Source organism: Ranitomeya variabilis, chromosome 5 (genome assembly GCF_051348905.1).
Source record: "Ranitomeya variabilis isolate aRanVar5 chromosome 5, aRanVar5.hap1, whole genome shotgun sequence".
In the NCBI taxonomy this organism is placed as follows: domain Eukaryota; kingdom Metazoa; phylum Chordata; class Amphibia; order Anura; family Dendrobatidae; genus Ranitomeya; species Ranitomeya variabilis.
In genome coordinates, this window is record NC_135236.1 from 57,129,711 (window position 1) to 57,153,833 (window position 24,123).

At 45.2% G+C, this 24,123-nt stretch overlaps 1 protein-coding gene across 1 annotated transcript in view; it reads right to left on the reverse strand.

Moving 5' to 3' along the window:
• Window positions 1–24,123, reverse strand: part of LOC143774449 (intercellular adhesion molecule 5-like) — a 42,416-nt gene that overhangs the window by 15,873 nt on the left and 2,420 nt on the right. Inside the window, exons 2-4 of the mRNA XM_077262057.1 lie at window positions 2,375–2,638; window positions 1,326–1,637; window positions 535–822 (exon numbers count right to left, since the gene is read on the reverse strand). Of these exons, the coding sequence (XP_077118172.1) occupies window positions 535–822; window positions 1,326–1,637; window positions 2,375–2,638 (864 nt within the window). The remainder of the gene's footprint in view (window positions 1–534; window positions 823–1,325; window positions 1,638–2,374; window positions 2,639–24,123) is intronic.

Sequence of the window (24,123 nt, forward strand, 5' to 3'; positions counted from 1 at the left end):
AGGACTTTGGATAAAACACATCACATACCTGGACTGACTAGGGCTTTGGGTTTAACACATCATATACCTGGACTGGCTAGGGCTTTGGATAAAACACATCAAATACCTGGACTGACTAGGGCTTTGGATAAAACACATCACATACCTGGACTGGCTAGGGCTTTGGATAAAACACATCACATACCTGGACTGGCTAGGGCTTTGGGTAAAACACATCACATACCAGGACTGACTAGGGCTTTGGGTAAAACACATCATATACCTGGACTGGCTAGGGCTTTGGCCTATACACATCATATACCTGGACTGGCTAGGGCTTTGGATAAAGCACATCACATACCTGGACTGGCTAGGGCTTTGGGTAAAATACATCAAATACCTGGACTGGCTAGGGCTTTGGGTAAAACACATCATATACCTGGACTGGCTAGGGCTTTGGCTAATACACATCATATACCTGGACTGGCTAGGGCTTTGGCTAATACACATCATATACCTGGACTGGCTTTGAGTCTTCTATATGGCTGGACTTACCATAAATATTAACTTCCACTGTTGAGTCCCGTATCAATGTAAATAAGTTAGATTCACATCTGATGGTCTTCAGTCCCAGACTTGAATCAGTGGTATTCAGCTCAGCCGTGCCATTTATGCTTCCTTTATTGGTCTGGGCAATGACGACATCAAGTTGGGTGTCATCAAAGAGCATCTTCAAGTTCACGTTTTCAGGGGGAAATGCATTGGCAATCTGACACTCCACCGAAGGCAAGGTCCCTCTCTTTATCCATTTCTGCACAGATATAACAGGGCTTTCTGGCAATGCTGATATTATAATAAAAAGATATATTAATTCAAGGTAGATGACTCAAAAATATCAAACACCTTGCTGCTGTATATATAGTGAGATTACACGTAATAAGATTTTTTATAAAATTTTAGGATCTTTTATTTAATTAAATAAAAATCCAAATTCTCTCTTCTTCACCAATCTATATGGTAACATGATAAAATTGTACCTGCAGCTTCCACCGGGGGGAGCTCACAGCATAGGGATTTTTACATATCTGATTGTCACAACAAGACCTTCATATGCAATGGACACCACCCCTAGTGGTAGCAAGTAGAATTACATGCTTTACTAGATTTATTTTTTCCTAAACCACGCCAGGTGCAAGGAACTCACCAAGGGCGCCCCTTGTGTGGAGTGGACCAGGTAGGCCAAAAATATGCAAAACTCATCAAAGAGATGCATTATGAGAGCCCAGACCAATTTGAAACCTCAGAAGGCTGCGGTTCACTTATTGCACACGTGTAATATAACATACCGTAGGTCTGTACAGTGAGCTCCGGGGACTTGACTCTTTTGGTTTCTGACCCGAGTTGTAGGACGGCCTCACAGGTGAAGTTCTCACGGTTGTCTCTGCGGCTAGCCTGGAATGTGTAGACGTGACTCACTGTCCGTTTGTCCACCACATGCGGTCCATTATACGACATACTGTCGATGACCTCCTCTCCCCTGAAGACGTTTATGGTAAGATACTCCAAAGGAGCAACTTCATGGACTGTACAGTTGATCGTATATTCTTCTCCTTCTTCTACTTCACTCACCATCTCTATAGTGACATTGGACGGCAAAGCTGCAACGACATTAATTTTTTTTAATATATTTTTTTAGTTGGTAAAAAGCGACGAGAAAACCCAAAGGGGCTCCCAAAAAAAAGGAATAATTTTTCCAATTTATTATGCCTGCCATTTTATACGCTATCTTTACATAATCAAGGATGCAAGGATGGGATAAACGTGTTAATATGAAGCACCAGTCTCAATAAACTGACACCATAGTGTTTTCCTAAACTCCTCAGTGGGGGGAACTTTCCACATAGAGACTTTTATGGCTGCCATTGAATTTAAATGGGGTTCACCGACCCAATAATATATATAAAACAGGCTCAAAATTTAGTAAAAAAAAATGCTACTCAATACACTGATTTCCACCACTCACTTTACAAAGATTTCTGGGTCCCCTGCTGGATCCAGCTTCCTTTTCACATTGGAAATCATTTGTTTGGCGCTAGGTCCTGCCTATATTAAGACCCCAAAATGATGATGATCTCCTCTAGAGATAAGTTCTTAAATCAAGACCCCCCATTATTAGCCAGAGAGAAGATCAGCTACAGAAAAAGCTTTTATTCTTGGAGGACCCAACATGCGTAATGCTTCATTTATCCTGCGGTGGTGCTGCAGGGAAATTGAGCACTTACTTTCTAGGTTTTATTGCAGGAGATCCTTATAGGGGGATATACTTCTTTTAGCAAAAATGGATAATCCCTTTAACACCCTGATTTTGGCCTCTGATACGTAACATGCTACTTACCGTACGCCAATACTGAGGTGGCACTTGTTGATTCTTTTCCATCACCAATGTAAAGGCAAAATAATGTTGAGTTCTCCCAGTCATCTACAATAACTTCTGCTGCCACCCAGTTGGCCCCTCGTGCGATATCGATCCTCCTTAATCTGGTTTCGTAGAATGTTTTGTTGGGAGCGGAAGTCGAGCAGTTTAGCCAAACGGATTCATTAAATGGGACGAACAGCTGAGAGCTGTGGGCTTTGACCTCCACCAAGTCCTCAGATCTCACTGCAAAAGAAATCACAAGGTATAAAGGACTAATATGACCATCTTCACATACCTTCCATTATAAGAATTATCATTAAAATTATCTGCCCCCCCTGGGTGACATGTGTATTTCTAACATACGATATATTCATAGATGTTTGAAGGCCTCAGGTTTATATTAGTAAGAGGGGTACATGGGAAGGACAACTTTGGGCGGTCTTTTTCAGGGTCCTCCTTAGGCATTGGTATGGAGGAGCTGTCCCAGTCGCCCGTATTTTGTTGTTGACTCGTTTCATAATAAAAACAAAGCACAAGTTATATTTGTGACGGGTCGTGTGACGGCGAGGCAGAGACTCAAATAACCTTTATTGGGAGAATATGCCACCAAATATTGATACGATTCCCCAACATGGTCACAACAAAAGGAACAAATCTCGGGACACCACCCGGTAATCTGAAACCAAGGAGATTAAAAAAACAATAGACCTTAAAATAGCTCCCCAAATCCAGCAGGGTAACCAAAGTAGGTGACGACAGAATACCAAGTGGAGGAGGATCCCCAGTCTCTAATAGTCCAAGGATCTGGCCAACCTTCCATGACACAGCACCAACTACAACCCCCAAATGTGTGTTTTTCTATTTCTACCTGCCTCTTGGGATCAACCCCCTGGTTGGGCAGAGGTACTCACACCCCAGCCCCTTAACCATTGGGTACTTTTAATTCAAAGAATGCTTAGTAGGTCCTTCAAGTCCAGTCTGCAGGGTTGTGTATCAGGGAAGCCCCCTGCAGAGAAGAATGAAGACAGACATGCTCTCCACCAGATGCAGGACAGGGAACACTAATGGAGGCCTCATCACAATATGGTCCAAGGAGGTTGACTGGGGGTGACGCACTGATATAATATTTAGGGGTCATCGTATAAATCCTTCTGACTTTTGATCAGTACACCAACCCATGTTATTCAATAGTGTACTACAGATTTGTCTCGGTCCGAAGATCCATGAGATAAGAAATTGCGGCATGCACTACTTTCTTACGAATCTCGGATGAGACTCATCCATTCAAGTCTGTGAGTGTGTTAAAAAAAATAATCAGATTTCGCGTATTTGATCACATACAGTTTTAACATAGATGTATGAAAACGGATTGTACACGGACGACAAAAACCAGACACATGGATGACACACGGATAAAAAGCTGAAGAAAATCGTCCGAGTTTTGTGGCTGAAGCATGGATGATCTTTCATACGCTCGTCTGCTACCGGACTAAAAGTAAGAGGTAAAGGTATTGAAGGAAAGTTCTATCTATTCTAAAGTCACAGCAGGCGGTAACCAGGGTTGCCAAAATTACTTTTTATTTTTTCTGAACAGCTTATCAAAAAGGCCTGGACAGACAATGTTTTTTATGGACATGTTGGAAAACCATAATAAATCATAAAAATTATAAGTGATCCATGTCTACAGCCCATAATTCCGATATGAAGACATCAGCTGCATTCAGAAGAAGTGTCCGATTTTTATGGAGTGTCCTGGAATTTCTGGTTCAGTTGGCAACCCTGGCAGTTATTCCATGATGGCATGTGTTTTTTGGTCCAAGTGGTGTCCCATGTCACTGATCAGTGCTGTGGACGACACTCACCCAAAAAAGTGTCCTTCTGGTATTTATTAAGTGGGTTTAGATGAGTGGTAAAAAAGTGATTGCAAAAACGGAAATCTTGTCATGTGCAACACCAAGAAGCAAAGGTTGTGGAATTAGAGAAATCTCAGGATATATAGACATTCTACTGATAAGCGAACAAAATTTTTTAAATATCAGGATTTATTCAGGATGGAGTATGAGCACCACTCACAGAAATACCGGCACTTATGGCCTTGGCTGCTATCAGTGAGGTTATTAATGGTTATCTGAGGAAGGTTCTGCTGCGCTGAATGCACTTGGGAAATCATCAAGATCCGCTGTTGGCAGCTCCTGTGCAATCATTGACCAATGACGTCCCAGATGTGCTCGATGGGAGCCAAGTCCGGAGGACATGGTGACATAATCTGGCCACACAGGCTGCTCACAGTAGCTCCAGCAACTTGTGGTCTGATGTCGTTGTGTTCAAAGTCGGATTCTGGGACACTTTAGAGCAGAGGTCCCCAACCTTTTTTGCACCAGGGACCGGCTTGAAGCAAGACCAGTTTTCCATGGCCCGGTGGGGGTGGGGCAGGGGCGGGGCTTTGGTCATATGGGGGTGGGGTTATGGAGGGATGGAGCTTAGTGCATACTTATCATATAATTATGACATTTATAATGAGAATGTGATTCAACTTACCATAGGTTCAGAATGAGTGGGAGCACCATGCTTGTTTCCCTGGTGCTTTGCACCATTATTGCCCCATAGCTGTGCCATATAGTGCTCTGCACCATTATTTCCCCATAGCTGTGCCATACAGTGCTCTGCACCGTTTATTATTGCCCCATAGCTGTGCCATACAGTGCTCTGCACTGTTTATTATTGCCCCATAGCTGTGCCATATAGTGCTCTGCACCATTATTTCCCCATAGCTGTGCCATACAGTGCTCTGCACCGTTTATTATTGCCCCATAGCTGTGCCATACAGTGCTCTGCACCGTTTATTATTGCCCCATAGCTGTGCCATACAGTGCTCTGCACTGTTCATAATTGCCCCATAGCTGTGCCATATAGTGCTCTGCACCGTTCATAATTGCCCCATAGCTGTGCCATACAGTGCTCTGCACCATTATTGCCCCATAGCTGTGCCGTATAGTGCTCTGCACCATTATTGCCCCATAGCTGTGCTATACAGTGCTCTGCACCGTTCATTATTGCCCCATAGCTGTGCCATGTAGTGCTCTGCACCATTCATTATTGCCCCATAGCTCTGCCGTATAGTGCTCTGCACCATTATTGCCCCATAGCTGTGCCATACAGTGCTCTGCACCATTATTGCCCCATAGCTGTGCCATATAGTGCTCTGCACCATTATTGCCCCATAGCTGTGCCATACAGTGCTCTGCACCATTATTGCCCCATAGCTGTGCCATATAGTGCTCTGCACCATTGCCCCATAGCTGTGCCATATAGTGCTCTGCACCATTATTGCCCCATAGCTGTGCCATACAGTGCTCTGCACCATTATTGCCCCATAGCTGTGCCATATAGTGCTCTGCACCATTATTGCCCCATAGCTGTGCCATACAGTGCTCTGCACCATTATTGCCCCATAGCTGTGCCATATAGTGCTCTGCACCATTATTGCCCCATAGCTGTGCCATATAGTGCTCTGCACCGTCCATTATTGCCCCATAGCTGTGCCATATAGTGCTCTGCACCGTTGCCCCATAGCTGTGCCATATAGTGCTCTGCACCGTCCATTATTGCCCCATAGCTGTGCTGCTGCTGCAATAAAAATAATAAAACACATACTCACCTGTCTTGCTTGCAGCTCCTCACGTCCCGTCCCGGCGTCTCTCCGCACTGACTGATCAGGCAGAGGGCGGCGCGCACACTATATGCGTCATCGCGCCCTCTGCCTGCAGTCAGTGCGGAGAGACGCCGGGAAGATGGAGACAGCGCCCGGCGTGTGGAACGAGGATAGGTGAATATGTCATACTTACCTGCTCCCGGCGTCCCGCTCCTTCCCCCGGACAGCGGGTCTTCGGTGCCGCAGCCTCTTCCTCTGTCAGCGGTCACCGGCACCGCTGATTAGAGAAATGAATTATGCGGCTCCGCCCCTATGGGAGGTGGAGCAGCCTATTCATTTCTCTAATGAGCGGTCCCACGTGACCGCTGAACAGGGGCGCCGCGGACCGGCTGAAAAACCCCAACGGCCCGGTCCTGGTCCGCGGACCGGCGGTTGGGGACCTCTGCTTTAGAGAAATGGCTGTACCACTGGTTTCCCAAACAAATCAATGTAATGCAAGCAAATGTACAGAGAAAAGAAAAAGTTACAGCACTCACCCATAAATCTTCATTTCTTTATTGAAAAAAACAATCCATAATAGGATGTGGCACAGACACGGCTAGGGCTTGTGAGGGGAGCAGGGTTGTGCAGGAACGAGACAGACGACGGCCGTTTCGCACACTTGCGCTTCTACGGGTCCATGGTCCGTCGTCTGTCTCGTTCCTGCACAACCCTGCTCCCCTCACAAGCCCTAGCCGTCTCTGTGCCACATCCTATTATGGATTGTTTTTTTCAATAAAGAAATGAAGATTTATGGGTGAGTGCTGTAACTTTTTCTTTTCTCTGTACACTTGCTTGGATTGCCGCTAGTTTGTGCACAGCACCGCCCTGTTCTTCTATGAGTTGCTATATCCCCATAGCCGAAGAAAGATCTTCTTACTGAGACATCACATAAGTTTATTGCCCCTTCAGTGCCAGTGTATTTTTCTCCACTTTACGTCTTAAACCAATGTAATGCCGAGATGTTGATGTACCTGGAATGAAGACTAAAAGGGTTTGGCTACTGTATATTTTGCCAACCCTAACCATAATCCCAAGAGTAGGACCTATATGACGTTTCCTCATGAAGGCCTCTTCATGGCACGGCCCAAATGGTCTCTACAGTAATCTCTGGCTATCATTGTATACAAGACAAATGTGACACTCATCAGTGAAGAGGAAAGACCTCTATTCCAGCCTTCATTACCATCTTCGTACCGTGAGAGCCTTTGACAGTGGTGGCCTGAGGTCAGTGGAGCACCTGCAGCCGGAGGTCTGGCTCGTAGCTCAATGTTGTGCACAAGACCAGGACACTGTATTTTGGGGCCCTAGGCAGATTAGTCAGACAGCACCCCTTACCACAGACGTGTTTGCTCTCATGGCTTATGCAGCTGTGAGGGATGGCCAGGGCAGGAGTCGTGGCTCCCGTCACATGAATATAATGTCCCCTCTGCAGCATACCTTCTGTTTCACCCTCTGCACCGTCAGGGTCCCATCGGGCTGACTGAGGTTCGGCTGCCGGCGTTGTTGCATATAAAGAGACAGAGTCCATTTCAAACTTATAACATAAAACTTTACTTTCTTTGGTTCGCAGCACATCCTTTTCAGATACAGCATCAGCATCTAGTTCCATACAGTCCACATTCTCTACTTTCCCTGCACTTCTTTCTACGTCCTTCAGTACGTGCCTGGGCTGTACCAAATCTTGCGGTAACGCAGCATCCTCCCTGTCCAGACCCACTACGCTTGGGAGTTCCCTCGTCCGTTTCACACCAGATCTGAGGGCATCAGCCCATGCGGTGATCGGCCATGATGAGCGACCTGTGTTCCCGTACTGTTTAGGACCTCTTCTCTCGCTTCTGCTCCACACTGCTGTCACACGGCTGCTTCAGCTGAGCTTCTGTCCATCCGGACTCTGGATGGCTGGGTGCTTTGCTTCAACGTTGCAAAGCTATCCACCCTACATGGGCACCTGGGCCCCTTCTTCCTCACAACAGGAACACTTCTTTTCTTAACCATGACTAGCGCCTCCTAAATAACTATGTGCACTAATGTGCCCCATCTATTGTCCGATTTGGGGTACTGCACTCACCCTATCTTTACTTACATAACACATAGCAGAATCACATATATACACAGCAGTAAAACATTATACTCTACTTCAAGGGGGTAGGGACATGGAACAGTTTCTGTACCCTCTTGCACAGTCATCTCCATCAATTACAGTAGCAGAAATCAAAGTGAAGACCAGACCCCAGACTGACTGACTGCAGAGCTCATGAGTCCTGGCAGACCTGGTGCCGATATTGCTGGATGGGAGGTTGCAGCGCCCGAGTCCTGGTCGTTGCAGTACTGTCGCTCCGCCACTAAGGGGAGTGATGGTACGTCTGATGGCACTAAAAGAGTTCACCTTGCAGGTATCACAGACACACATTACACTTCACACTCCGGCCACCAGGGGGAGCAAAAGGTCCTATCTACTAGGCCACTCCTCACGCTTGGGTAAAACTGGGGGTTGGATAGGAAGTTAGGGAGAAAGTAGCTGGGAAGAGCTCGAGAGAGGACCTGTCAGGGGTGGGATCCTGACAGCGGCCTAACACAGACAGATCGTTACGGAGCCTTGCCTGTGCCTTATAGCGGCAGACTCCTAAGAAAGGACACGAAGCGAAGCATATTGTGGAGACGTGAGAAAAGGGATCACAGCACAAAGGAGATAGAACCAGAAGGAGTCGTGCCTCAAGATCAGCAACATCCTTCTGAGGCGCGTAGCCGGCGGCCGGAACGCCGAGGAAGTAAGAGACTCTACGCATTACTTTGAACTACGGCAGGGCAGTTAACTTTAGGTTGGCTGTCTCACCTAAATCACCTAACGAAGACAACGGAGGCAATTGTGGGAGAGGGGCGTCTCTAGGGTCCCTATAAAATAACTCCAGGCCTACCCCGTCATACGGGTGCGTCCTATCCATATCATCTGGGGGACGGAGAGAAAGAACAGAAACATACACGACAGTTGTGAGAACTATCCCGTGGTGCTCAGCAGAGAAGTACTACAACACCCAGGCGCTAGTAGGAAGGCTACGGATTTCCACCTGCAAAGGGAACTCTGGAGGTGCCTTCGGACCGGCCGGTCTCAGCCAGCCCTGTTAGCAGTGCTCTGGATTGCGGATGCCGAAGCCTTCAGTAAAGAGGTAAAGAGACTGCAACCCTGTGTCCTCGTTATTTACTGCGATCCACACCGTCACCTACACCTTTTATTGGGCGCCCCTTAGCAGGGCCACGGACCGGGTCGAGCCACCGTGACATCCTCAGAACCGAGAGACCCGGATACGAGTATCCCGCTGCCCTGCGTTTGGGGGCCGCCCCAACGTGAGCATATGTATATATTTTACTTTGCAAAGGGAAACCTTAATTTAACGGGTTATCCAGGTAGTGGAAAACATCTTTAAGGGTATGTATATATGACACCCTCTTTCACTGGCTGACTCACTAAATTTTTCTAGGTGAAATTGCTTCAAGAAATCGTCAGTGGTCTTTTTCCTAAAACGGCTCAGCTGTCATTTTTGGTGACTTCTCTGCTGCCGACATCTTTTCTCACTCTTTTACACCATAGTGGAGATGGAAACCTCCTGCAGAAAGAACATGCTAAACCCCCGAAGCGGTTAAAAGAAGTAAAGGTGCGCACAGCAACGCCGTTCTGACATTGGGGTGCATTATGTTCGTTTTTGCAACATTATTTTCATGCGGGTTCCAAACGGAATTCACATGAAAAAGATGTTGTGTGTACGTAGCTTTAAGAGGATCTTCCATAGAATTAAACAGAGCCCGTTCTTCGGGTACCGCTGCGCCACTGATTCTGGAACAGTTTTTCTTTGTCTTCTGTGCCCCTCAGTTCCAAAGTTATCCCCCCTGTTAATAATGATGCATAGTTTCCCTTCATCTAACTGGGCGTGTACCACAGAACTTTACGCTACAGTCATGTTTTGATTGGCCGGCGCCAGACGAGAAAAAGTAAATGCCCCCAAAGAACCTCTCGGAATGGAAGAGAACCAGACCTTAATCATCTCGCCTGGAAAACCCCTTTAAAGAAAACTCTATGTTATGTTGGTGAAATTTTTTTGTCCGTGCTCAAATATAGCATAAAAAATATTAAATGGAATTTGTCATCAGGATTTACCCCCAAGAAGGTCTATAGCTGGGTGGAGAATGAGTCACCTGAGGCTCCATCAGTGAGCTCGCTGTGACGGTCTGACAGGCTGTTTGTAAGCTTTATCTGTACTTTTCTGACAGGAATCTCAGCTGATTTATCACCACAGATATCATCAGAGCGTAAATGTACAGGGAAATAAAGATCCTGTAAATGTCAAACGGTGAAAATTGTGTAATGTAGTTCAATTCCCAAAATGAGCTTTGTACCCAAATACATGCCTTTAACAAAAAAAAAAAGCCCCCTTATAAGTAACTTGGTCAGCAGGTGACCGCATGAAATAATATGACACTTTGGCTGATATCTTGGGGGCGAGAGGGCAGGGGGAACAGCTATCCGCCAAGTCATGGCCTGCGTAAAAATGGCGCATTAGGGTCAGCGACTGTAATAAAGACCACTGTAAGTAAGTAAGGGGCTGCATCTGATCTGAAGACCCCATAGTGTGATACGTGGGCCACCGCTGAGGGCAGCGTCACAGGAAATGGTGGTGTCTGAGAACGACGATATCGGTGACAGAGATTATACGGAGAACTAACAGATGTTCCACGACGCTGGGGTCTGTAGTGTAACCAAGGAGGCTCACAGACGTTGTATACGCTTCATTAGGGGATTTAAAGGGAATGTGTCATCAGAAAATGACCTATTTTACATTCATATTTCCTGTTCTTTCAGGACGAGTTTTCAGCAGACTCATTATCAGCAGAGGCAGGAGTACAACGACAGGTAACACCTTCATCAGAGGAAAACGTGTCATTGATAAGGGGACCACTGCCACTTCCAAAACAGGTGGCATTGTGCATTATGATGGACTATTGGATCTTAACCCCTTCATGACCCAGCCTATTTTGGCCTTAATGACCTTGCCATTTTTTGCAATTCTGACCAGTGTCCCTTTATGAGGTAATAACTCAGGAACGCTTCAACGGATCCTTGCGGTTCTGAGACTGTTTTTTCGTGACATATTGGGCTTCATGTTAGTGGTAAATTTAGGTCGATAATTTCTGAGTTTATTTGTGAAAAAAACGGAAATTTGGTGAAAATTTTGAAAATTTTGCAATTTTCACATTTTGAATTTTTATTCTGTTAAACCAGAGAGTTATGTGACACAAAATAGTTAATAAATAACATTTCCCACATGTCTACTTTACATCAGCACAATTTTGGAAACAAATTTTTTTTTTGCTAGGAAGTTATAAGGGTTAAAATTTGACCAGTGATTTCTCATTTTTACAACAAAATTTACAAAACCATTTTTTTTAGGGACCACCTCACATTTGAAGTCAGTTTGAGGGGTCTATATGGCTGAAAATACCCAAAAGTGACACCATTCTAAAAACTGCACCCCTCAAGGTGCTCAAAACCACATTCAAGAAGTTTATTAACCCTTCAGGTGTTTCAGAGCAGCAGAAGCAACAAATAGGGGAAAAATTAACATTTAACTTTTTAGTCACAAAAATGATCTTTTCGCAACAATTTTTTTATTTTCCCAAGGGTAAAAGGAGAAACTGGACCACGGATGTTGTTGTCCAATTTGTCCTGAGTACGCTGATGCCTCATATGTGGGGGTAAACCACTGTTTGGGCGCACGGCAGGGCTCGGAAGGGAAGGAGCGCCATTTGACTTTTTGAATTAAAAATTGGCTCCAATCTTTAGCGGACACCATGTCGCGTTTGGAGAGCCCCCGTGTGCCTAAACATTGGAGCTCCCCCACAAGTGACCCCATTTTGGAAACTAGACCCCCCAAGGAACGTATCTAGAAGCATAGTGAGCACTTTAAACCCCCAGGTGCTTCACAAATTAATCCGTAAAAATGAAAAAGTACTTTTTTTTCACACAAATTTTCTTTTAGCCTCAATTTTTTCATTTTCACATGGGAAACAGAATAAAATGGATCCTAAAATTTGTTGGGCAATTTCTCCTGAGTACGCCAATACCTCATATGTGGGGGTAAACTACTGTTTGGGCACATGGTAAGGCTCGGAAGGGAAGGAGCGCCATTTGACTTTTTGAATGAAAAATTATCTCCATCGTTAGCGGACACCATGTCAGGTTTGGAGAGCCCCTGTGTGCCTAAACATTGGAGCTCCCCCACAAGTGACCCCATTTTGGAAACTAGACCCCCCAAGGAACTTATCTAGATGCATAGTGAGCACTTTAAACCCTCAGGTGCTTCACAAATTGATCCGTAAAAATGAAAAAGTACTTTTTTTTCACACAAAATTTTTTTTAGCCTCATTTTTTTCATTTTCACATGGGCAACAGGATAAAATGGATCCTAAAATTTGTTGGGCAATTTCTCCTGAGTACGCCGATACCTCATATGTGGGGGTAAACCACTGTTTGGGTGCACGGCAAGGCTTGGAAGGGAAGGCGCGCCATTTGACTTTTTCAATGGAAAATTAGCTCCAATCGTTAGTGGACACCATGTTGCGTTTGGAGAGCCCCTGTGTGCCTAAACATTGGAGCTCCCCTACAAGTGACCCCATTTTGGAAACTAGACCCCCCAAGGAACTAATCTAGATGTATAGTGAGCACTTAAAACCCCCAGGTGCTTCACAGAAGTTTATAACGCAGAGCCATGAAAATAAAAAAATATTTTTCTTTCCTCAAAAATGATTTTTAGCCCGGAGTTTTTTATTTTCCCAAGGATAATAGGAGAAATTGGACCCCAAATGTTGTTGTCCAGTTTGTCCTGACTACGATGATACCCCATATGTGGGGGTAAACCACTGTTTGGGCGCACGGCAGGGCTCGGAAGGGAAGGCACGCCATTTGGCTTTTTGAATGGAAAATTAGCTTCAATCATTAGCGGACACCATGGTGCGTTTGGAGAGCCCCTGTGTGCCTAAACATTGGAGCTCCCCCACAAGTGACCCCATATTGGAAACTAGACCTCCCAAGGAACTAATCTAGATGTGTGGTGAGCACTTTGATCCCTCAAGTGCTTCACAGAAGTTTATAACGCAGAGCCATGAAAATAAAAAAATATTTTTCTTTCCTCAAAAATGATTTTTTAACCCACAATTTTTTATTTTCCCAAGGGTAACAGGAGAAATTGGACCCCAAAAGTTGTTGTGCAGTTTCTCCTGAGTACGCTGATACCCCATATGTGGGGGTAAACCACTGTTTTGGCACACGTCGGGGAGCGGAAGGGAAGTAGTGACGTTTTGAAATGCAGACTTTAATGGAATGCTCTGCGGGCGTCACGTTGCATTTGCAGAGCCCCTGATGTGCCTAAACAGTAGGAACTCCCCACAATTGACCCCACTTTGGAAACTAGACCCACAAGGGAACTAATCTAGATGTGTGGTGAGCACTTTGATCCCTCAAGTGCTTCACAGAAGTTTATAACGCAGAGCCGTGAAAATAAAAAATGTGTTTTCTTTCCTCAAAAATATTTTTTTAGCCCAGAATTTTTTAATTTTTTCAAGGGTAACAGGAAAAATTTGATCCCAAAAGTTGTTGTCCAGTTTCTCCTGAGTACGCTGATACCCCATATGTGGGGGTAAACCACTGTTTGGGCATATGGCGGGGCTCGGAATGGAAGTAGTGATGATTTGGAATGCAGATTTTGATGGAATGGTCTGCGGGAATCATGTTACGTTTGCAGAGCCCCTGATGTGCCTAAACAGTAGAAACCCCCCACAAGTGACCCCATTTTGGAAACTAGACCCCCCAAGGAACTTATCTAGATGTGTGGTGAGCACGTTCAACCCCCAAGTGCTTCACAGAAGTTTACAACGCAGAGCCGTGAAAATAAAAAATAATTTTTCTTTCCTCAAAAAAGATGTTTTAGCAAGCAATTGTTTATTTTCACAAGGGTAACAGGAGAAATTGGACCCCAATATTTGTTGCTCAGTTTGTTGTGAGTACGCTGATACCTCATATGTGGGGGTAAACCACTGTTTGGGCGCACGTCAGGGATCGGAAGGGAAGTAGTGACATTTGAAATGCAGACTTTGATGGAATGGTCTGCGGGCGTCACGTCGCATTTGCAGAGCCCCTGATGTGCCTAAACAGTAGAAACCCCCCCACAAGTGACCCCATTTTGGAAACTAGACCCCAAAAGGATCTTATCTAGATGTGTGGTGAGCACTTTCAACCCCCAAGTGTTTCACATAAGTTTATAACGTAGAGCCGTGAAAATAAAAAATAATTGTTCTTTCCTCAAAATTATGTTTTAGCAAGTAATTTTTTTTTTTTGCAAGGGTAACAGGAGAAATTGGACCCCAATAGTTGTTGCCCAGTTTGTCCTGAGTACGCTGGTATCCCATATGTGGGGGTAAACCACTGTTTGGGCGCACGTCGGGGCTTGGAAGGGAGGGCGCACCATTTGACTTTTTGAACGCAAGATTGGCTGGAATCAATGGTGGCGCCATGTTGCATTTGGAGACCCCTGATGTGCCTAAACAGTGGAAACCCTTCAATTCTAACTTCAACACTAACCCCAACACACCCCTAACCCTAATCCCAACTGTAGCCATAACCATAATCACAACCCTAACCCCAACACACCCCTAACCACAACCCTAACCCCAACACACCCGTAACCCTAAATCCAACCCTAATCCTAACCCTAATCCCAACCCTACCCACAACTGTAACCCCAACACAACCCTAACCCTATCCTTAACCCTAACCACAAGCCTAATCTTAACCCTATTTCCAACCCTAGCCCTAATTCCAACCCTAAGGGTACCGTCTCACATAACGATTTACCAAAGATCACTACCAGCGATACGACCTGGCCGTGATCGTTGGAAAGTCATTGTGTGGTCGCTGGGGAGCTGTCACACAGACCGCTCTCCAGCGACCAACGATGCCAAGGTCCCAGGTAACCAGGGTAAACATCGGGTTACTAAGCACAGGGCCGCGCTTAGTAACCCGATGTTTACCGTGGTTACCAGCGTAAAAGTAAAAAAAAAAAAACGTACATACTCACATTTCGGTGTCCTTCAGGTCCCTTGCCGTCTGCTTCCCGCTCTGACTGAGTGCCGCCATACAGTGAGAGCAGAGCGCAGCGGTGACGTCACTGCTGTGCTGTGCTCTCACTTTCCGGCCGGCAGACAGTCAGAGCGGGAAGCAGACGGCAAGGGACCTGAAGGACACCGAAATGTGAGTATGTACGGTTTTTGTTTTTTTTTTACTTTTACGCTGGTAACCACGGTAAACATCAGGTTACTAAGCGCGGCCCTGCGCTTAGTAACCCGATGTTTACCCTGGTTACAAGTGAACGCATCGCTGGATCGCTGTCACACACACCGATCCAGCGATGACAGCGGGAGATCCAGCGACGAAAGAAAGTTCCAAACGATCTGCTACGACGTACGATTCTCAGCAGGGTCCCTGATCGCTGCTGCGTGTCAGACACAACGTCATGGATCGTACCGTCGTAGCGACCAAAGTGCCACTGTGAGACGGTACCCTAACTCTAATTCCAACCCTAACCCTAAGGCTATGTGCCCACTTTGCGGATTCGTGTGAGATTTTTCCGCACGATTTTTGAAAAATCCGCAGGTAAAAGGCACTGCGTTTTACCTACGGATTTACAGCGGATTTCCAGTGTTTTTTTGTGCGGATTTCACCTGCGGATTCCTATTGAGGAACAGGTGTAAAACGCTGCGGAATCCGCACAAAGAATTGACATGCTGCGGAAAATACAACGCAGCGTTTCTGCATGGAATTTTCCGCACCATGGGCACAGCGGATTTGGTTTTCCTTAGGTGTACATGGTACTGTAAACCTGATGGAAAACTGCTTCGAATTCGCAGCGGCCAATCCGCTGCGGATCCGCGGCCAATCCGCTGCGAATCCGCGGCCAATCCGCTGCGTATCCGCTGCGTATCCGCTGCGTATCCGCGGCGTATCCGCTGCGGATCCGCTGCCGATCCGCTGCCGATCCGCTGCCGATCCGCTGCCGATCCGCTGCCGATCCGCGGCGTATCCGCTGCCGATCCGCTGCGTATCCGCGGCCGATCCGCTGCGGATCCGCTGCGGATCCGCTGCGGATCCGCGGCCGATCCGCTGCCGATCCGCTGCGGATCCGCGGCCGATCCGCTGCGTATCCGCGGCCGATCCGCTGCGGATCCGCTGCCGATCCGCTGCGGATCCGCTGCCGATCCGCGGCCGATCCGCTGCGTATCCGCTGCCGATCCGCTGCGGATCTGCGGCCGATCCGCTGCGTATCCGCGGCCGATCCGCTGCGTATCCGCTGCGGATCCGCTGCGGATCCGCTGCGGATCCGCGGCCGATCCGCTCTGTGTGCACATGCCATAACCCTACCTCTAACCCTACCCGTAACCCTAACCCTACCCCTAACCCTACCCCTAGTTCTAACCCTAGTTCTAACCCTAACCCTAGTGGAAAAAGAAAAAAAAAAAATTCTTTATTTTATTATTGTCCCTATGGGGGTGATAAAGGGGGGGGGTTATTTATTATTTTTTTATTTTGATCGCTGTGATAGAACCTACCACAGCGATCAAAATGTACCTGTAAGGAATCTGCCGACTGGCAGATTCGGCGGGCGCACTGAGCATGCGCCGGCCATTTTCCAAGATGGCGGCGCCCAGCGAGGAGACGGCCGGACACCGGGAGGATCGGTAAGTATGAAGGGGTGGTGGGGGGGGGTGTCGGAGCACAGGGGGGGTGATCGGACCACAGGGGGGCTTTATTCACACAAGGAGGGAGCGGACAGGAGGACGGGGGAGCCGGCAGGCGGACGGAGGGGACCGGAGGACTAACGGAGGACTGGGGGGGCGATCGGTGGGGTGGGGGGGGTCCACTTAAGTATTTCCAGCCATGGCCGATGATATTGCAGCATCGGCCATGGCTGGATTGTAATATTTCACCAGTTTTTTAGGTGAAATATTACAAATCGCTCTGAATGGCAGTTTCACTTTCAACAGCCAATCAGAGTGATCGTAGCCACGGGGGGGGTGAAGCCACCCCCCCTGGGCTGAAGCACCACTCCCCCTGTCTCTGCAGATCGGGTAAAATCGGAGTTAACCCCTTCACCCGATCTGCAGGGACGCGATCATTCCATGACGCATACGCTGCGTCATAGGTCGGGAAGGCACAGACTTTCATGACGCAGCGTATGCGTCAAAGGTCGGGAAGGGGTTAAGGTCTCATATACTGTTCATGCACAGGACCCCTTTCTGTCTATGTCTGCCCCTGACCTTTATACACAGCTGATAACACAGGATCCACCAATCACAGCTGATAACACAGGATCCACCAATCACAATAGACAATATCACATCTTCACCTGCTCTCCTTCCCTTCAGGATGACATTTGCACACGCTCATTAGATGCTTCAAAACAAAACAAAGAATCTGAGCCAGACTATTGCTGCTAATGTACATGTGCATTTCCTGAAACATCGGGAAATTAGAGTGTAAAAAAGCCCCAATGGTCAGTGTGAAAAATAATTATAGATTTTTTTTAATGGATCGCAATATATAAAAAAAAACGGCGAGTAATTAAAAAAAAAAAAATTCATTGAACACAAAACCCTGATGTAAACAATAAGTCATTTTCTGATGACAGATTCCTTTTAAAGGGGCGAGTTATTACCTATCCACAAAGTTATAAGTAGCTGATCGCTGGGGATTAGTGATGAGGTGAGGTGTTATCTCAGCATGCTCCGGTGCTAACCGAATGTCTTCGGCATGCTCGAAAAATATGTTTGAGTCCCCTGTTCGACAGCCTAATAAACAGGATCTGGGGGCTCCTGGGATTAGAAAAACAAGTTTTATAATAAATTTATGTACAGGAACTTGAAAATTATCCAACGGCGAGGTCCATGGTAGACCGACCGGCGGAGCAGCTGGCCTCACTAGTGTTTAGTCCTGATCGAAACTCCCATGAGATGCTTGTCATACCGCACATACTCCGGATGCCCTCTCCCATGGAGCGCAGCATCCCAAATCTCACTCCCAATAATAGGACCGCTCTGGATTAACCCCTTACTGCCACAACCAATTTTTGGCCTCTATTTTTTTTCTTTTTGGCCTTTATTATTATATGTTTTTGTTTTTTTTCTAACGGACCCTATTTTGTGGTTATATATAATGAATTGAATATATTTTAATACTTTGAATAGACGGGGGCCTGGGGATATAATAATATTATCTTTTTTACGAAGTGGTGGTATCAATGAAATATTAACTTTATACTTTATACTGCAATTCCAAATTATTTCGTTTTCTTAGATTTTACTACTTTTACGCAACAGAAACCATTTTTAAGTCTTTCGTGTCGCTTTATTCTAAAAGTCGCACCTTAATCCTTTTTCTATCAGTTGCTGTGTGACGGATAGTTGGTTTTTAGGAGGAGGTCATGTTTTCATTGGTGTATAGGTGACTTTTTAATACATTTTATTATAAGTTGGATGAGTAAGTAACCTGATAATTTTATATTTCAAGGCGACACTGACAGTAATTCCAGTTATTTATACTATTTTTTTTTATTTTTTTTTTAATTTTTAGTAGCGCTAAGGAACTTGACCACATGGTCATCACAGAAATAATATACCACAATATTTTGACCCTATTGGATGTCTAAAGATGGCAGATCTTGAGCCCTTGGAGAGAGGGATTAGGAGACAGATATAGTCCGGGATCTATGGGGTTAAAACCTCCCGGATCAGAGTCGTCTCAGATCTCCGGCTTGCAGTCGAGTATCAGGTGGAATATACCGGCGATGCCGATAGCAGGGATTTCAGCTTTGAAGGCGTTGTCTACTACTTGGACAACCCCTTCTCCTTCCTTATGTTTGATAACACTTATGCTCACCTGATGCTCAGGGACTGGAGTAGCATTTCTGGAGCCCAAAATGGCTGCACACCTTCATTAATTCATGTGGGCGAGGGCGTTCCCCATCCAGACTCCTCAAACTGCTGTGAAAACGCTAACATTTGCGGCTTTTCGAAGCTTTACAATGCTTTTCTGGCCTAAAAGCTGTGATAAATTGGTCCCTATGTGTCGCCATGGTAACAGACTACAGAGCTGTGTGTAGTCAGATCCTGCAGTCACATTTTACTCCATTCCTTTCAGCTTCTCTTTTTGATAATGTACAAATGGTAGATGGTGGGTGGTGTAGCGAGGCGGTGGAAGTAACACGAGACTGTAGGACTATAGATAGGGTTTGTTTGTTGTCCGTACTATGGAGATTTGTGCTATTTCCCTCCGTAAAGTTGTGCCATGAAAGAGTCATGGATCTTTTTCTGGAGTGTGAAATGCTATGGAAAATCCAATGTAATTGTAAGCAGGAAGGACTTTGGACCCTGGCGCTATTCGCGAGGGACCCTCCGCTGGTATTGTTAAAGGGATGTTTCAGTGAGTGAAATGGACATGGACATTAAAGAGAGGGGGTGAATCCCTTTGTCTAAGACCCCCACAATAAAAGAGTATAGATTCCTCTGAATGTCCACCAGGTGAGGCATCATGCACACAGCCGTATTACAGGGACCATAGAAATGCATGGGGTCTTACTTTACCTACTTATACATTCATCCGAATTCTCCCTATGGTAAGATTTTGCTGGAATTTGACTTGTTCGATGCCATGTTATGGAGGCATTGCTCTCAGGGGGCATTCCTCCCACATACAACCCCTATAGATCAAGGTGTGGTGCTGTACATGTGGCCCATACAGTCCCCTGCCCCCGACAAACTGGGGGAATGATCAGTATCGTGACAATCCGGCTCTTCCCTTCCTCATTGTTTCCAAAGCCCAGGCCCAGAGAGGAAGATGAGATGATTACATGGGAGTAGAAGCCATTTGTCTCGGTATTACACAGTGCTCAGCTGAGATAATATAGTGGTGGATGTGATTTTTTTTATTATTATTTGTAGTCAAAAAATTCCTTTGGCGGGAAATAATATTTAAAGGGGTATTTCAAATTCCAAGATCCTATACCAATATGTAGTAGGTGTAATAGTAATAATAATAATATCAGAAAATATCTCTAATTAGAAATGTAGTATATTTCTTCTGATTAGCTATGTCGCTTACACTCATGTGCAGGGCATTGCAGCAGCTTACGTATCCATGGTTATGGCCACTCATATAGTAACAGTTAGTTGTTAGTGGGTGTAACCATGGATATCTAAGCTACTGCAATGCCGTGCACATGGAGTAAGCGACATAGCGAGTCAGAAGAACTATCCTACATTTCTAATTGGAGGTATTTGCTGACATTATTACTATTAAACCTACTACATATTGAGATAGGATCTTGGAGATGGGAATACACCTTTAAATCAAATATTATACCGCAACAGAGTACGCCTATCTAGTAGGCATAACAGTAAAAGCCCTCCATCATACACATTGCACCACCATGAGCCCCATGTTAGAGATGGCAGACTGGCCTTTGTTAAGGCCCCCCATGCACGTTAGATAAAAATGAGATGAACTAACTATTGTGATTGATGGGCCCCAAACATTATCACAGACTACATTGGCCAAAATTGGATTTTTTGGCTGATGATGTAGCCTGAAGAAGAAATATGGATGTTCATTCGTTGATCACTGATCGAAAATTAACGATCTTTCGTTTCACTGAACCAACCGATGATCGTTCAGTATGGTCGAAGTCGACCATTCTTTTAAATTTTTATCTTAAATGTATGTGGTCCCTTACTGCTATTCCTCTACCCCTCGCCCTAAAGGAGTATTCCCATCTCAGCATTTTAGACATTTAAGGCATATTTACAGGATATAAAAGTCTGGTAGATGTGGGTCTGACCTCAAAGACCAATCGCTAGGTGGGAGCGGAAGCGTGTCTCTATCCATTCACTTCTAGGGGAGTTACAAAAATGGCTGAGTAAACTGGTCCCATTCGCAAGATGGTCGCTGGTCTCTCAAGGATTTGTGGCATATAACCTCTGAGGTGGGGATATCCATTAGGTCATGTCTGGCCTTAAACTGTTTCTGCTCTCTTCAGTGCCACTTTACAGTCACGGGCCTGATATGCCTATAGGTACATAAGACCCTGAGGAAATATTTCTCCAGTCCCACAGATCACTAGGACGAAACGACACATTTTGAGTAAGCAGATATTGTCTGAAGTGACACCATTTCTTGCAGAGCAGCTGGAACACATGGCACATTGTCTTTAGAGGTTATTATGTATGGTTTTTCATATATACTGTGTGGTTTCCTGTAACCTATTAATAAACATAGACATGCAGTTCTAGAATAAAGCTGCATCATCTCCAACCTTAAAGAGGACCCATCACCAGATCAAACCAACAGTTTTTGCTCTTATTTTATTCCCGCTGCTCTCCTGACTCCACAGCTTTTTGTATTTGTCTAATCCACCGTACGGTTCCAGAGATATGGGCTTTTTTTTTTATTAAGTGCTACTTTTTATGGTCTTTACAAAGGGGGCATGGCTCACAAGACACGCCCCTGAGGATCCTGTGAGCCACGCCTCCTTGATAAAGAACCATATGGTGGATTAGACAATACAAAAACCTCAAAACTCAGGGGAGCAGCAAGAATAAAAGATAAGCAAAAAAAATCGTCACTTTTCACCTGGTGACAGGTCCTTTTTCAAAAATTTTTCCATTGTAGCATACGGTAATTCCTTTGGAATTTCCAGAGTGTGGTAAATCCAGAGTGGTAAAAAATACTACTGTTGATACTGAGGGCTTCAAATCCACAAGTCGGGTCAATATCCACAGTGGGGTTTCTTCTACAACGTCAGAATAGGATGAAGTTAACTTTGATTCACAACACTGACACGATAATAGGCAGAGCTTATTGGTCACATTTCAGAGAGGTGGCCCTGTATGTTCGGAACCATCTCCAATTAAGTATTTAAGAGTTCCAGGGATGTCTCAGCAGGAGACTCCCCTACACTTGTAAATAGGGAGACAAAAATGTGTATGGCCACCATACTAACTCTTATCTGGATCCCCTCACGGAACAACCATGAGGAAGGACCCGAATGGAAAGCATGTTCCATGTGCCGTTACATTAATCCGACCCTGCATGTAACCCTATATTCTAAAATATTTGAAGTCTATGACCGCTATAAAGGAGGGTTCAAGTGGTTTTGCAGGACTCTACTGTTGATGAGCCATTTAGGACTGGCCATTGATGTTTGATGTGGAGGGAATGAGGAGTTGACTGATGCTGGTGCACACGTTGTTTAGAAACTTGTTATTGAAGTCTACAGAAAGGTGATTGGGGGAATTAGAGAATTAAATGAGCTTTCATTGATTGCAATATTGATGGTCTATACTTAGAAAAAAAACAATAAAGTGGTCTTCAGAGTCCGCGACTCTACTGGTCTTAGGGCTGTAATTGTTGATGTTCCGAAAAGCATTCACTTAATCCATCAGGTGACTAATGGATGGATCTTCATCACTTTCAGTCAACTGACCGATGAAGTCAATCATTTGCTTCGACGGTCTCATGCAACACATGCACACATACATGTTACAGTGATTGACTGCAGAGGTCAGATGAATAGTGCTCAAAAGGTCATCACTGTTCTTTGCAGAGATTGCTAAAGTACAAAGAATTGGATCCATAAGTAACAATTATTTATTTTGTGACCATTCCTATACTCTGTCAAAGTCCCTGAAAATCCCTAGAAACTCATGCTTAGTCTTTACACAGATACAGAACCTTATGAAAACTCCTTTATTCCAAGCCCTTTTGGACTTATTTATTGACCTTTATAGGAAAAATTTCAAAAAGTTTGCCACCAGAAGCAAATATATGACTTGAAAGACTACCCCGTACAGAAATGATGGACTATCCAATGGAATCCTTCTGCTATATCGGCCCAATGGAATCCATCTGCTATATCGGCACAATGGAATCCATCTGCTATATCGGCACAATGGAATCCTTCTGCTATATCGGCACAATGGAAAACCTTTTTCAAATCTGTAAAATTAAAATCCCTCCCAAAAAAGTAGCTGTAACCTCTCTAGAGATCAGTATTCAGAGAGGTGCCTGATTTCTGACCGGGTGCTTTGGATCTCCAAGAGAGCTCCACTTCGAAATAAGATGCCATCTAAATGATGGTGGTAGCGTTGGACCTTGTGGTAGAGCAGGAGGCCATAACGTCACTGCATTGTGCCACCTTTACCCGCGTTCTATGTCCAGGCACAAGAGGACTGTTTGGATTAGGTGAGTTTACATTTTTTCTCTGTGGAGGGTGGAACAAAGGTAACATTATTTTTGGTGAGTACTTAAGGGGCATCAAGGGTTTGTACTGGGTTGAGCAATACTGGTATTGCCAAAGGCACAGGTGATTCACACTTCACCAGTAGACTGGTCATATGATGATTATTTTATGGAAACTTCCTCATGTTCTGTCAAGATTTGGAAATACATACTTACGATACCACTACAGTGAATCACTGGGACTAAGGAGAACTTAAATCATCCAAGAGTGGTCATCTCAGGACCCACCATATGAGCGTGATTCATAACTCATCTCCTCCTCACATATCCCAGGCAAATAGGGAAGATTTCATATCCATCCCCAATGGTGGTTGCAATGGCCGTCCAATGTTTGCCTCCATGTTTGGCCCTATATGTAAGCCAGTCAGCTTTCTACAAGTCTGATCCTAGCATATGTCTTAGATGGAGAACCAAGACTACAAGTCCCATTGGGATCTGGTGGAATATACATGCATATGTTCTATAATACAGTGTGTCGGCACAATACATAACACAAAGATCTTCCAGGTGGATAAATATCCCTGGGTCTCAGAATTGGCCCAATAAGGGTCAAAGGACAAAGGAGCTATCTGGTACTTCAGGCCATCAGTATCTGATCAGTGGTGGTTGATCCTCGAAAATTAAACCTGCACAGAAAGCGCT